Source organism: Temnothorax nylanderi, unplaced genomic scaffold (genome assembly GCF_030848795.1).
Source record: "Temnothorax nylanderi isolate EJ_2023f unplaced genomic scaffold, tnyl_v1.0 TNYL_tig0129_pilon, whole genome shotgun sequence".
Lineage (NCBI taxonomy): Eukaryota > Metazoa > Arthropoda > Insecta > Hymenoptera > Formicidae > Temnothorax > Temnothorax nylanderi.
Window position 1 is genome coordinate 151,209 of NW_027249191.1, and position 16,277 is coordinate 167,485.

Consider the following 16,277-nt stretch of genomic DNA (forward strand, 5'->3'; position numbering starts at 1 on the left):
CACAACAGCAGAATATTATTATCTAATAAATTTATCTAATTTATCTATACAGAGCTTTGCAATTTCTACACAACTTCATCATTCTGAATTCTTCTCCTTTCAAACTGCTAAATCAGAGTTGGTAATTCCAAGTTTAATATGCATTATTGTATGATTCTTGCTATATTAAATTATGTAAATTATTGTTTAGTATACATTACTCGTTATTCATACTATAATATTCGTATTGCTTATAAAATTAAGTACGATGTAAATTAGCTGTAACGATTTAAATCGGATTGATTTTTGAAAATCGAATTTCGACACTTTTAACGCTGTTTCTAAGTTAATTTAAAAGCGAACTATTTTATACTTGGCAATTAAACGAGTAAATGTAGTGTGTTTTTAAGATGAAACTAGCTCAGCCTTCATACGAGACATGGAAGTGCCAGCTCTGAGCTTCTAATCGATCGATGCACCTTGCCAATGTGTCATCGGACCGTCACTATGATGGTCGATCGTATTCTTACAATATCTATAAAATGAAGCAATTAACGGAGGAATCGAAGCCATTATAATTTCGACGACGCTAATATCATATATGCTAGACACGCGAGAGAAAAAGCGCATCTTATACGTCGACAGCGTAAAGATCTCTATTTCCCGTGTTTATAGCATTGAGAAATTAACTCCCATCGAAATTATACCGGTTTCGACTTGTGTACCGAATCCTGACGGATAACTGTGGATAACTCTCGCGAGGAGCGATCTTATACAGATCTGGATGCGTTTCAGGTACGGGCAACGGGATGCATCCGGCACCGACGACGCCTCCCACTGTCATGTACCGAATGCCACCACCCACGGCGGGTGGCATAAACGAGCCTCAGGAATGCCCGTACTGCCGTCGCACGTTTTCATGCTACTACTCCCTCAAACGCCACTTCCAGGACAAACACGAGCAATCGGACACGCTATACGTCTGCGAGTTCTGCAACCGTACGTACCGTACGAAGAACTCGCTGACGACACACAAGAGCCTGCAGCACCGCGGCACCAGCGGCGTGCTGAGGCGGCTTCTAAAGGCCTCGGCCATGAAGAACGTCTTCGGTAGCATGCAACACCAGATGCAGATGCAGCAGCAACCGCAATGAAAACGTCGGAAAAATCAAAGTCACCCTGTGCCGGATCGTCCGCGTCGTCGTCGTCGTCATCGCCGCCGTCGCCGTCGCCGTCGCCGTCGCCGTCGTCATCGTCGTCGCGCTGCTATCGTCGTCGTTTCTCCCGCGAATCGCTCGATTGACATCGTCGGGCACGCAACCCGAGAATCAAGGCCAGACTATCGAGAGAACATGGAAGTACTACTTTGCGTATCCGGGATACTCCCGTGCCGCTTTGAGCAGCACACAAGTCGTTTAGCTCGAACTTTGATTTAATTAAATCGCGCCTCGCTCTTAAGTTGCGACTTGCGCAAAAGTCGGTTAGCACAGACCACAGATCATTTCTAAACAATTCCTCTATCTACGTTACTGGTAAACCAGAACTGGGCGGATAATCGCTGATTGAGTTAATTAACCGAGATCGATGCGATTCATATTACGAGCTGGTTGAATTGAAGTGAATTAGCAGTAACCTGGATTAACGAGATCTTGTTTTTCCGTCTACGCTGTATTTAGGTTCGTAATTCGGGAGAAGAGACTGCGAATCGCTAAATCGAGATTAGTAAATTCAAGAGGGAAATTCAGTCTCTTGTTAAATTGCGGCAAAGTTCTCGTAATTTCAACGATTAATTTATCCTTATTACGCGCATCTGCGGAGCGCATAATGCCTATCGTGATCGGTTATCGTAAGACCTTAAATGAGAAACGGATTAAAGAGAAGGGAGGAAAGCGGAGAGTACATGGAATCCCGAATCGCGGACGAGTCATTTCGGCATTTTCTCCCAGTTTTCCCCCTCGCTTTTCCGTCGGTCCACCGAAAGCAAGCGCGCGATTCTTCTAGTTTAGACTCGCCAATGTAGCGTTGTAATTTTTCTTCGTCAAGACTGCAATGAATCCAAAGAAGGACAATTTGACTGAGAAGCTTGTAATTCGACTGAAACTGTGAAGGAAGGAGAGGAGGCTCGAACGTTAAGATTTAGTGCGCGAAACAATTGACACATTCCATTGTCAGCGATCAGGATGCTTGGTGACACTGAGTTGACCAAAACGGCCGACTGCCCGGCAAATTTTCGAGCGGAGAATCTACGCGTGGGACGACGCGTTTTCGAGGACGACATTATCCCGCCGCGAGTTTATTTTTTTCTTTTAGCTAACGTTGTCCAAAAAGCACCCGAGCGGAAAGATTAGAAAAAGGGCGTAATTAAGACGGGATGTTTGGGGAGGGAACAGTCTTCCGGAAATCGTTTCCGAGATCGAATTTACGTTGCGAATTCTTCTGTATTGGCGCTCTCGATACGCGCGCCTAAATGTTTTCACGTCGAACAAAAATGCGCCTAACCCATTGGGCGTTTAAAACGTCGAATTGGCGGACGAACAGGCGAGAAACCGAGGGGAAACCACAAACGCGAGGATCGTGAATGAGATCGGGAATCTGACGTCGAAAACCCACACGTCCCGATTCCGCGTGCGTGTTACGTACGCGCGTGTGCATGCCGAATGCACTTTCACGCGGCCGAACCGCGAACGCGCCGAGGTCGTTTACGCGTATGTATATCGATTCTGAACGGGACGGAGAGGGGGCGTGGGGGGAGGAAGACGAAGCGAATCGACGACGTTAGGCCTAAAGGTGAAACAAAGCGCGAGGAAAAGTGATGCCAATTCGGTGAAAAGTGATCGCGGCAACGGCGGCAATTGAGGTCGAGACGTGTTGCTAATCGACGTGGAACTCGTCGATTAGCATAGAAGGCAGGGGATGGGGGGACGATATCGGTTTTACGAAACGAGATAGAAGAGAAAGGCGGGAGAGCGTGTACAGACGCGGAGGTGGTAGAGATATATCATGGGTTCTTAACGTGTATATGTAGATTCGTCGTATGCGCTAAATACAAACTATATTTTTAACTCTTTAAAAGTAATATTTTGAGCTGTAAATATATTATATTCGTACGATACATCGATAAACGATGATATTCTCCTGTTCAGATTTTATAAAAATCGGCATAGTCCTACGTAGGTATCTCTCGCGGATGGGCGGAGCAGTGCTGCGGAGCTTACAACCCGCTTCCCGATCGCCTTTCGCATTTTTAACGAGCATTTCAAGCTATCTCTGCAAACGCACGGTTTTTACCAAGAAAATCAGTCGGGTCAATTAAGCCAAGGGGGAATTGTTCCGTTTACATTCCGTCTGTCTGTTTTCCGTTACGTCGCGAAGTGTTTTCCGCAAATCGGACTCCAAACGGTCGAAGTGGCCTCAATTCACTGAGAGATTATGGAGCACTGCTCTGCACCTCGAACTTTAATATATCCACATTAACAAATGTACAAGCAAGAGGAAACCCTAAAAGTTGTTCATCGTAACATATTCAGGTTTAAAACTCAGCGTAGAGAACGAGAAAATGTTGATGTTTTATCTGTAAGGCGAAAAAGGAAATGCCATAATAATTAACGAGCAAGTACAAATTATCGTGGAAAATATAAATTATGTCTACGTTTAACTCTTAGGATGCGTAGTATCGGAAAGGGAATATTTAACGGAAGCGCGGAATAAGGGGAAAAACAGAAACGGCGGGAAAGGATCACGGCCTGCCTCGAATTTCATTCGTGGCCGGACGAAATGATTAAAGGGGGATGGAAAAAGAAGAAAATGCGCGGGAGAAAAGGAAAAGGGTAAGCACGAGTTTCCAAACATATCTTCGAAGTGTGAAGTATACTGTGAAAAAAATATACGATTTTAGATATTTAGCTATCTCTACCGAGAGATTTTATAATTATTACGTATACATTCTTAAATCAGTGGACCGATTCTCGATCGGTGACGTTTGGCTAGGGCATAATGTGGAGGGCATATCGATTGAACGAAGTGCGGCCGAGAATCCGCGAGATTTTACGTTTCTTGTCTTTCTTCTCCTCTTTTCTTAAAAGAAGAAAAAAAGTCATTTTTTGAGCTAAGGATGCGCGATTGGTTAGTGAAAAAAAGAAAATCCTAGTCATTCCGGAAATTTTTGTGATTCTGTGATATCGGGGATCGTGGCATCAAACGATTCGACGAAAGACGAAAAGAGAGAGACTAAAAAAAAAGCGTATGTCTGTCCACATTATGATATCGCCGGGCGTACTTTTAAAAAACTCTTTTAGCGACGAAAGAAAGGAAATTAATAATTGATTATTAAATAATGTCGGGAAATTTCTGTGATGTTCTTCGGTTGGTATACTAGCGCGATTACGAAAGCTATGTGAATGGAAAAAAAAGTATACGGAATTTATGTCGATGTTCGGTGTTGTACGATGTATTGTAAGAGGCGAGACTGTATCGGGAAAAAAAATTTCATCTTATTGCTTTGAAATTTTCGAGATGGGGTGGGGGATAAGAACGGGGTGTCGGGCAACCGCTGATCGATTTATCGATCTGAAGGGAAAAAATGCGTCGTTTATTTTAAATTCGACTTATTTATTTATTAATTGATGGATGAAATGTGAAAAGGGCAAGCTCGATTCGATCGGCAACTTTGATCTTGTGTCATACGCAGTTCAAAATTTCATAGATCCGTGCATTAGGTCGAGGAATATATTTTTCTCTCCACTAAGACGACGTGATAAGTATATTTAAAACGACGCACGAACGATCAACTGTTGCCACTCATCGCATGATAGACTTTAGTCTAGTGTAAACGTCTAGTGCAGTTTGCACACGCGTGTTGGGTGGATAAGTATGCGCGCACGAGTGTGTACGTAGACGTGTTTATGTGCTCGCTCACATATATTATACAGGTCCACATGCACACGAGCTGCATGCGAACTGCTGCAGGGTAAACGACCCATTACACGCCGACGTGAACGCGAAAAAAAAAACGAGAGGAAAAACAGAGAATGACTATAGATTATTTATCGGAATGTGCCAAGGTCCCGAACCGTTACACGGACGAAATTTTAGGTAGGTACGCGCCCCGTCTCTCCCGTCGAGGACGAATATTATCAATATTAATCATTAGGATATGTCTGAGGTACGATTTAAAAAAGAGTGGAAAATTATCGTGGAAATCTTTTTGGGATTTTTAATATATATGAAACTTTTCGTCTTGTATGGTTTATCGTAAGCGGGAAAAACTCCCGAAAAATCGCGAGAAGGAGCGACACGCGGCGAAAATATTTTCGATTCTATCTAAACGTTATCTTTCGCTCGCATCCTGTGTATAACTCGTGCGTGTACGTACTCGTGCTAGAGAGATGTAAAGGAACCGCGCATTTCTTCGCGCGATCGAGAGCCGATCAACTGTTATTTGCAACACTGACCGCGTAACTCAGCAGGATTCATTGTCACGGCGGTAGGGGTGCTTCGCGTGTGCTGCATCGAGGACCGCACGGAGAGAGCGCAGCATCTCTCTCTGCGATCCACGCAGTTGCCGTTCACTTAGAATTACGCGTTTTCGCGCGAACTCGCCTCTCGACCGGCGACAAAATGGTGCAATCTCATCGTCAGCAGGCTATATACGCCATATAACCATTCAAAGCAGGACCGTTCTTCCGGTGCGTTCACACCCCGGTGTGTTCGCCATACCCGCATTGTTAACAGCTTCCTTTTGACCCGTTGAAAAAGCCACTACTAAGTTAGTCACCCATTCTTCGACGAACGGGTTCTTCGGCGTAATTCGAATCGATATAACTGAAGAGGTCAAGTTTACTTTCTGGCGCTGTGACGAATACTTTGATACGCGAATTTACTTTTGAGAAGGCTGATTTTTGTAATCGTTTAATCGTCGATTTATTTAAAGACTCAAATTTATTTCTATTAGTTTCCTCGTTTTTAATTCCTACTTTTAGAGGAACTGACTGATTAGATTTTTTCCTGTTTTTTTTTTTAATTGGTTTAAAGTTTTCTTTCATTATGTGATATTATATTACCAAAGAGAGCATCGAGAAAACTTTGCAAGACTTTCTCAGACGCGAGTGGTATTTACCTTGGAAAATATAGAATCGCGAATGTCGCATTTATGATATATCGATAAGTTTTCATCGAGATTTCGGCTGAATTATTTTCGTTTAATTCCGTGGTTTATTTTATCGTGAAAACGCAACTTTTTGGTTTGGTGGTAAGCCAATGGCTGTGGAAAGCCGATACTAAATTGACAATAGCGGTTCATAGAATTCTAGTATGGGGAATATCACGAGAGTCCGGGAAAGTTGTAAATCGATTGTTTAGGAACACTCTTCGGTTTTAACGAAAAGAGAAAAGAAATTTTATTTTCCAAAAGGGGGATCAAATGGAACTATGAAAGGAAAACAAAGAGATGTAAGGAGCGCATCAATGCTAATCAATAAAACGAAATAGCGATGTAATTATATGAAATTAAAGAAAAAGAAAGAACGTCGTGCATAGGAGAAAGACTACTTAGATTTATTTTTATTATGTCTTCAAAAAGACTTTAAATAAAATATTTAAATTGTGCCATAATTAATATTAACAAAATCTTAAGTGTAAATTTATTGTTACGAAAGTTTTTAAATTTATCGGAAGAAATAAAAATTACAAAAAAAATAGATGAAAAGAAATGGTGAAACGCTAAGAAAAAGAAAATATCATTACTGTCTAATGGGTAATTAATAGTGCGATAGTTCTTAGAGATGAAATGTCGTGTCAGTTTAATGACGATTGTCGTATCAACAAGAGAACCTAGGATTAATAACGGTTGGTTATTTACGCTCAATATAACTAAGAACTTACATAGTATGGATCTTTTCTACTTGTACCAAAAATTTTATTGCTAACTGTCGACTTTGTTTTCTTTTTTATGTACATAGGGCATTACCTCATGTCGTTCTTATCGAATATACAATGCGAGATTATAATTAAAGAATTAATTAAATCCGTTTGACTATACGGGGACGGGTGCTTCACCAGTCAGATATTCGAGAGAAACGTATATAGGTCGCACTAATGGCGATAAAGTTTGTTACATACGATATATATCGGTACACATATATACATATATCACACATTTTGTTATGTTATGACAAAATCATTATGTCGCTGCATCAACACGCGTTATGTCGGCGTAATACATGATGCGCGTGATGCGCGTGATGCGCTATTAAACTTGACGAATATCTGACGAGCGCAGCACACACCGTCTACAGTCAATTCACCATCCAATCCAATTATTCGGGCCAATGGGAACTTAGCGAGATTTCAAATGTCATACGTCGTCGTGTCGTTGAGTGAACGAAACGACGTCGGAGAATTCGATGTACCCTTGAATGTACATACGTGTACTTCTGAGCGAATGAGCGAGCGAGAGAAAGAGAGAGAGAGATTAATCCACGTGACCACATCTCCAACGTGTAATTGAAGTGTATATGTGTATGTATATGTATGTGTGTACGTATACGTATATGTATACGATATATCTGTGTACATATTAGATTAAGGAGGCACGTCGAGCGTGTACGAGCTGTTGCGAGTAATCGAATCATAAGTCGCACGAGCGTAAACGAATGAGGTATGCGCTATTTTCTTAATGTATCATACAACGTAATAGGCACGGAGAAGGGCTCGTAATAGCTGTGGATTTGTTTCTGTCCATCCGTACAGGAAGTAAAGAAAAATGTAAGGGAATTTTTCTTTTGAGAAAAGAGAGAGAGAGCAAAATTGAGCTGAAACAGAGTTCTTGCGACGCTTGGAAAGAGACTTTGCATCCACAGCAGTTACGTATCTCTTCGCTTTACGCATTGTACGTCCGTTATTTCTGATACTATTATGGACATCATTGTACGTATATTAAACATATCTTCCGCGAGTCTACCCATATTATAGAGAGAAAGAAGGAGATACACTTGTGTATTCTAATTCATCGCCAGAGAGTTTTATATATTATGCTTTATGTATCATTATGATTATCTCATTGTCACCGTCATCGTCATCGTCGCCGCCGCCGCCACAGTCTTCACCAACGTCATCTTCATTGGCAATAGCAATCATTTTTCTCATCGCTATAATTATTTTATTATTATCATTATTAATTATGATTATAAATATCATTAGTAGGAGAGCATGAGAGAGAAAGAGAGAAAGATAAAGAGAGAGAGAAAGAGAGAGAGAGAGAGAGAGAGAGAAAGAGAGCAATACATTAGTTTCTATATTACTATTATTATTATTATGATTACTGCTGCTGTTATTATTGTTATTAGTACTGCTACATTACTATTATTTTCAATATTATCGATAATTTTTGTTATATCGATACGTTTATTATAAGATTATAGTTTAATTAAATTTTGTTCATAGAATGTGTACGATATCGAGGACTGGTCGACAGTACGTTATGTTGCACTATGTACGCATAAATATTGTATAGACACTTTTTGTTAGAATATCTAATTTCTCAGATCCTTATTTTTATTTCGTATTCTATTATGACGTTTTACAAAACCGATTGTTTAAATGTGTTAGGGGATCTTATTGACTTATTATTATTATCACAGTTATTATTATATTATTATTATTATATTATTGCTGCTATTATAGTAATTACAATTATTATGACTATTGCTGTTATTATGAGTACTACATTGCTATTATCGCCATTCACCACTGCAATTATCTTTTACAGCTAATACCGCTACCGCCACATAATCGATATAGCTATCATAAAGAGTAATATTTATTCGGAAATTCGTTGTGACGTATGTATTACGTTCGCAAATCTGACGTGAGAAAGAGGGAGATACATAGTCACGACGTGTATAGACTGCGACTCGCAAATCGCAAGAGACGTCCGCTCGTGTCGCAAAATATTCGCCGACGCGCACGCGACAAGGTATCGATCCCTTTTTATCGCTACATTGTAAGCTTAATTTTAGTTGCATCATCGTCACAGAGATCATAAGCTGTCGAAATGTAGAGCGGGTCGTAGAACGCAAAAGGATCCACGTGTTGCAAGAACAGATCATAGCGATTTTCGTTTACCGGTTACCTTTTCAGATTCAATTCTCGTGTCTATTGATATTTGAAGAACATCAACGGAAATACGAGATTATCGCGAAGTAATTCTAGCGTGGACTCTGCTTCTTACATTCCGTTTCGTATTTGCGTTTCTTCACCATACTTGAACCTTGACATAATGTCCGAAGTCAAATGAATAATGAATAGACAATTACGCTATTTCGGATCGAACCTGAGAAGTGAGGAAATCGCAAGGCTTGACGCGAAGTTCGAATGTGTAGTTCTTTTTTTATTACGATTATAAACGCTTAAACAAGGATATCATTTGTAAAAATACAAATATTTATTTTAACATCTAATATTATTTTTAGCTAATTGAAGAAAAGGAATTTAACAATTTTAATTTTACAAATTTAATAAGTGTGCGGCGATCAATATTTAATTTTTTAATATTTAATATTTTTTTCCCCTGGGCAATTAAGCTTATAATTTTATTATCGCTGCAAACTGCGTTGGCTTTCCAAAATTATTTCGCAGCACATTATATCGAGATTCGAGTTGCACCGACGCTTTTTACATCCCATCGTATCAATGTCAATTTACTCATTGAAGCGATTTAATTGTAATAGAAAATGACGCCGTCAACATGAATCCGTATTAAGTTTTTACGTAACGGATCAACGCTTCTCGACAAGAATTCCCGCACAATTTCGCGACGTTGTGGAATCTTCGGTGGACAATCACGGCCCGACTATAATTATAATGTAAACAAAGTGCAACACGCTGCCTTGCTGAACAGTACAAGTACAAAACGAAATACAAATACATAAAAGAAAAAGAAGAAAAAAAAAGAAAAAAAATCGCGTCTTCGATTTAATGGACGGGAACGATTACCGGTAGTTAAGGGATATCAAAACGAAGATAAAAACGACGACAAATTATTAAGCCGTTAAGTGATGGAAGAGAACAAAAAAAAGAAGTAAATAAATAAATAAAAAAGAAAGAGGCTCCGTTGTGCATGTGACAACGGCCCGGATCCGTCGATCATACTATGCATGCACGAAAACTAAATCAACGACGGTGAAAATGCGTTTGTTCACAGATACCTCAGTTGCCGTGGCCTCAGACCCTTTCGAGTTTTACAATCACTTTTCGCTACAATACATGTCTTGTCCGTCTGTCTGTCGCACTTATAATTTAGAGAAAGAGAGAGAGAGAGAGAGAGAGCGCGCGCGCGAGAGAGAGAGAGAGAGAGAGAGAGAGAGAGAGAGAGAGAGAGAGAGAGAGAGAGAGACACCGAGAGAAAGAAAGAGAGAGAGAGGGGAGAGGTGTAGCGTGGTAGTACCTTGCACTTGTGTAAACTCATGGATCATGTATATAGATAATAATTGTGTACAGTTGTCGCGATAATTGTGTTAACGCGCGTCTACTTTGCTGGCTTGCGACATTTTGTGTGTCTAGCGAGAACTTAGCGAAATTATACACCCACGATATCAATCCTTACTTCGAGTCTGCGTCCGGATCGTACAGAATGAACGATCGCTTTGACTGTCATCCACAAGCGTTTTCTTTTCTTAAACGACATATGCAGATTAAATTCTAGCGGATGATCAATTTGATCGGTTCGGAAAATGTAGGAGATACAAGAATGTATGTGATTACACCGTGACCCAGAACCAGAGTAGTATCCTTCATCATTTGAACGCTGAGGGCAGAAGTTTTGTATCTCCTACGTCTTTTCCTGCGATAAAATTTAATCGGTCACAGGACGCACAACGGATACACGTGTATATATTTATCCCGTGAATTACATGCATCTCTTCTTCCCTCGCTGATCGTTCTTCCGTCACGCGTCTCCGAGCCGAAGAGATCCGACGTGATCGTCACACAACCGACCTCCGCGTAACAACTTCCGTAATTAGTACATATACGGGGTACATATACCCCCGTCGAGCGGTATATGGTATATTCCAGGCGGATTTGTACCTCCGTCTACATTCGCGATATAATCGAGCACGCTCGAGGAGGAACAACGTTCACTCCGAAGAAGCCTATCCGATAAAGAGCCTAATTACGTTTTACGCTTCCGCGAAATCATAATCCGGATTCGTTCCGGGACAAGGGATCCACGCACAAATGCGAAGCTTCTCCGGCCCCACCGCCGGGCCCGAAGCAAGACGACACTGCCAAAAATCTAATACGTACAGCTCGTTAGGACCGTCAAATTCCACCGCCCGTCCTCCCACCCATGAGGATCATCCTGAATTTTATCTAAATAATGGATGTATAATCTTCCGCGTCTGAGGCTCGGCAATAAGATATACTTCTCATCATAAGCTACAATAGTTGTTGTTGTACTTATTTCCCCTCTATTTTGTCACCAGTCTCTGGATGTTAATGCGGCTACGAGCAACACGTGCATCGTTCGTATGCGACGGACTCCCATGAAAATGCACCGGGGAACGGGTGATAGAACGACGCATGTGAGCGCGAAACTCGCCGTATTATTACTATTATTATTATTATTATTATTATTATATTATTATATTTTACAGAGTGCGGATATTAGATATAAAGATATGTATAGATAGACCGTACACAGACAGAGACGTACACACAATGCGAGCGCGCAAGCACGCGCTGTACACGCGCACACATATACACATATTGTTCCGTTATCGCCGTTATACCATCCGTGTAACATAACATTGCAAATAAACTTGCAGTTTATTAACCGATCAAACCTGTGACTCCTTCCAGCGATTCTGCTCTATAAGATTATCGGAAATAAATATTTTTTTACGTATTTAATTTCAATAGATATACCTTGTATCCAAGAAGGACCAAAGTGAGAAAAAGGATTTATTTAAAGGTAAAGTATTTCATATGTGCGTTAATACTTAAATATAATAATTTTTTCAAATGTATAATTCGAAATATAAAGTATAAAAGTAATTTTACTTATTTGATTTCTCAGTTTTTGCTATAAAATGCAAGAAAAAATTATTTTAACGTAAATGAACACGAATTAAAATGTTTAGGAATGCTGAGATTTAAAGTAGATTTAATCTGTCACGTAATCTGCTAATTTGAGGATTTTACCAATCCGATAATTATTAATTACGTATATCTACTGTATATAATTCTAATATTAATATTAATTATAACCTAATTCTAATTACTATCGTCAGCAATATTTGGGAGTTCACGGGATTAAAACTATGATAAGTACGTTTAGAGTGATTTATCTTCCTTCGTTACCTTTCTTGTTAAAAATAATAAATCAAAACACATTACAAGTAACGTGAATTATAAAAGTAATCGCGTAAAGCTATAATTTAAAAAGTAATTCGATTAGACTGATCTAAAATAATATATTTGAACTAAAATAAGTCACATAGCAGTTGTCACATTCGCGATCTACAATTGAAGGTAGAGGCAAGTGTCGAATGAAAAAGGTGAGTGACAGAGTGACATAAACTGCTTGCAACTTTCGCGAATATAGACCACGTCTCCACCCATCGAGCGACGGACGAAATATCGACGCATCGGTTTTACCATGAAGTCTCGTGGCCTTGAACGAGGGGCGCAATCCTCGACATAGTATAGTAAGTAGTATGGCGCCGGGGTGAGTTTGCGCGAGCGCAGCATCGGGTGGTTCCCCTAACGTAGCCATAGCCGTATACCTCGTTCTAGTCCGCCCTTTTCCTAATTGCAGACCTCAAGCCTAGATCCTAGCTTGAACATGGCGAGACCAAGATGATATGGCCATATGACTGACGAGAGATTCAGTTACCGATAAACGAAAGTAATTTATTGATTAGTGTTAATCGATTGATGTTCATAAATTCGTTTCGGAGACATTGTTTTATTATCGTAGATACGCGCAATTTACGCGAATAATTATCGAGGAGAGTCCAAGAGCCCTTCAATTATCGAGATTCGTTATTTTCCATTTGCCTTTAAGTCATTCGCGTGGACGAACGTAGGAGGGAAACAATGGAAGGGAAGAAGATCGGGGAGATCGCGTGGGAGCGCGCGTGCGCTCGCTCGCACGTGTGAGGGTGTGCGCGGAATTGAAATCGACTGGGGGGGTAGGGTGCGGCGGCAGCGGGCAGGGAAGGTGCAAGTGGCAGGGGCAGAAAGGAAGGAAGGGTAGAGGAAGAGCGCGCGGAAAGGAGAGAGAGGCAGACAGATACGATCGGCGCGAAGATTTAGTCAACAACGCGCGACCACCTGTAGTTGTAGCTTCCAGCCATCCCTGAGAGCCACCCTTCTCTCTATCTCTATCTATCTATCTGTCTCTATCTCTCTCTCTATCTCTCTCTTTCTCTCTCCGCGTCGCGCACTCCCGCAACTTTGTCCGTCCCATCGCGAGATAGCCACGAGAACCGAGTTCGCCAGTTCCGGGCTGCGAACTCTGGCTGACATCCGGGTCGCACAGAACGGACGGATCGCGGGGGGGTCACCGACGACGATCCCGCGCCGCGACAAACGGCGGAAACGGAACACGGGAGAAACGGCTTCGGCTCCGTCTGAGCTGCGACGACGGCGACGACGACGACGCTGGCGGAGGAAGGCGAGCCTGGACACCGTCCCGATTTACATCTCGTAGCAAGCTGCCAGTATTACCACCAAAATGAAGACATCTTCGTTCTCTCTTCGCGTGATGCGCCGGGTGAGTACAGATTCTATTGCACATCCGTTTTCACCTGCCAATGGCTGACTGTCACCACCGCCGCCGCAGCCGCCGCCGCCTCGCCGAGAGATGAATTTCGAGAGGCGTCGGTGGAGTACTTTCGATGGGAAATTACCTCGTTATCAAGACGCGATTGAAATACGGATAGAATTCTTCCTCGATCGCGCCAAATAAGAGTGTTAAGAAATAAATTAGAAATTTGAAAATTGCTGGAACTAATACGATACTGATTGCGAATTTTTTGATTTTGATACCATAATATTCTGTAAAAAGACAATTAACGTAAAGTATCGTGGAAGAAAAGTTAATATTATATTAATTTATATCTCTGAAATAAATTTGAAACTTCGAAAATGTATATCAATTTCGATGTACGCTTTTTTTATGTCTTACATTCATTAGGAAATAATCGAGAAAGGACGAATAATATTATTTATATACCGAATAATTACTGCTATACTTTTGACCTACTTTATGAAGTACGCTTTGTGGAAGGTACCTATTCCTACGGAATTTCATTTTAATCAACAGCATGATTGTGTGAAGCGCGGACGGAGATCGATGCGACGTATCGCTCGGTACATTAATATTTATGAGTTTCCTTCCGGATAGGAGAGTGAATCTATCACAAGGTTCGAGCTAGCGCGAGCGCGCTCAAATAACGATCGAAGTTAGCAATAAAGTTTGTAATTTAATGGAAAAATTTAATGGAAAAATTTTATTCGCGAAAAGGAGGCCTTTCGAATAAATTTTCACGGTTACACGAGAAGCGCGGACAATCGATAGTAACGGAAGAAACCGAGATGTTGACCTCGCGCGAAGATACACTCGAACAACTCGATCACCCTGAGACGATCGCGTAATTTGATCGTTATATTTAAACGTTCTCGGATTTCGAGTGTCGAGCGCGCAAGCTTTGAAAGCACCGTTTATTCAGGGCCCGGAGCTCGGCGTTGTCTTCTGTACTTCGCGAGACGTAGGGACGTGGCCGTTTCTTAAGAGGTGAGAAAACCGACAGCACGACCGTGAGGCTCGAGTTTCCTGTCGCGGTGTCAATTCACGGATTTATCACATCCCTCCTGGACTCAGCCGAGAACGATAAAATCGTGGACGACGCGATCGATAGTCCGCTCAATTTGCCACTCCCATTCAATTTTTCAAATTCGAAACGCTCACGTTGAAAAGGGCATATGAACAATACTGTCATTTTGAAAGAAATAGATTTAAGAATTTGAAGTTTGGAATTTCTCATAAAGAAAATATTATACAGTGTATGCAAAGTATCCAAAAATTTAATAATTTATATTGTGAGATATCTTATCTTTTTATATCAGATATATGTCACAAAGTTGTTTGTAGCTTATGACATAAGATATAAAAAGAAAAAAAGATAAAATTTAAACACACGAAAGAGACACATTATCTCTTGAAAATAAAAATTAAGAACGGAATGTATAAAACAGATAATATTTTACATGTAACTGTCATCTTATATTCTACATATATTTTCACGGATGAACTTTCTAATCATATGCTATGCAACTTTTGTAACAACATAAATGAATATATGATGAATCGAATTAACTTTCATAAGACTTTGCAAACCCGACTATATATCTTGTTTTACTGTCATAAAGTTATATACCGTGAATATTCGCGTCGTGACATTTACGTCGTGAGATTGCCTGAACGTACATTGCACATTTTCAATAAAAATGTAACCAGGTGTTTTTGGTTCCGAATCTCGATCGACCTTTGAACAAAATTTTAAATGAAAAATTTTTTTCGTATCACTTTGATGTCGAATGACAATACAGTTGACGTGCAATACTCGACTTTTTTTTCTACGTTCACTATAGTGGGTGGATTATACCGCCAGTCGTCATATCGGGGAAAAAGCAGGCAGGTAGGAAGGACGTGCGCGAAGGACGAGACGAGAATCCTAACCGTACGCACATAAACACAGACACACACATGCACACACGAACACACGCACACACACCCGTACGTATATATAGATTTCCTTCAGTTTCCCAGGCAGCTGTAGGGCTGATGGGATTCTTGGGTACGTGGTAATCCGGGACGTGACCTTCGGCGTCGTTTCTAATGATCTCAGTACCTTCGCAACGAGAGAAATAGACTTGAACATCTTCCTCTGATGGAGACACGTTTAATTAATTGTATATGTACCGTAACTAAACATGAAATGTCTATGTCTCTTCTTACCGTAAATAGCGTTGATAGCGGCAATTGTTTCAATGACTACTATTATTTTAGCTTTTCACATTATTTTGATGGTTGTGAAACAAATTCAAAAAGGGATCTAGTCTGAGACACACTACATACACGCTAATTCATTCCATCGAATATTATACGATATAGGTTTTTTATCTTATTTTTTCTCGTCATTTTTTTAAACGGTAAAGTATCTGAAAAGTGATTTTCATGTGACAATGTGATTATTTATAGCACGTTGCAATATAAAATCTTGGCAACCTTTAAA

The 16,277-nt window shown here is 40.6% G+C and overlaps 2 protein-coding genes across 4 annotated transcripts in view; both read left to right on the forward strand.

Moving 5' to 3' along the window:
- Positions 1 to 11,818, forward strand: part of Br (broad-complex core protein) — a 68,747-nt gene extending 56,929 nt beyond the window's left edge. For 2 of the 3 annotated variants that reach the window (XM_071713726.1, XM_071713725.1), the window contains exon 7: positions 775 to 11,818. In XM_071713726.1, coding sequence (XP_071569827.1) covers positions 775 to 1,133 — 359 coding nt within the window. In that variant the 3' untranslated portion in view covers positions 1,134 to 11,818. The remainder of the gene's footprint in view (positions 1 to 774) is intronic. The other variant, XM_071713728.1, reaches the window with a different exon arrangement.
- A 1,460-nt stretch (positions 11,819 to 13,278) lies between these two features.
- The window catches only part of LOC139776789 (neo-calmodulin), a 54,139-nt gene continuing 51,140 nt past the window's right edge, over positions 13,279 to 16,277 (forward strand). Inside the window, exon 1 of the mRNA XM_071713710.1 lies at positions 13,279 to 13,753. Coding sequence (XP_071569811.1) covers positions 13,715 to 13,753 — 39 coding nt within the window. The 5' untranslated portion in view covers positions 13,279 to 13,714. The remainder of the gene's footprint in view (positions 13,754 to 16,277) is intronic.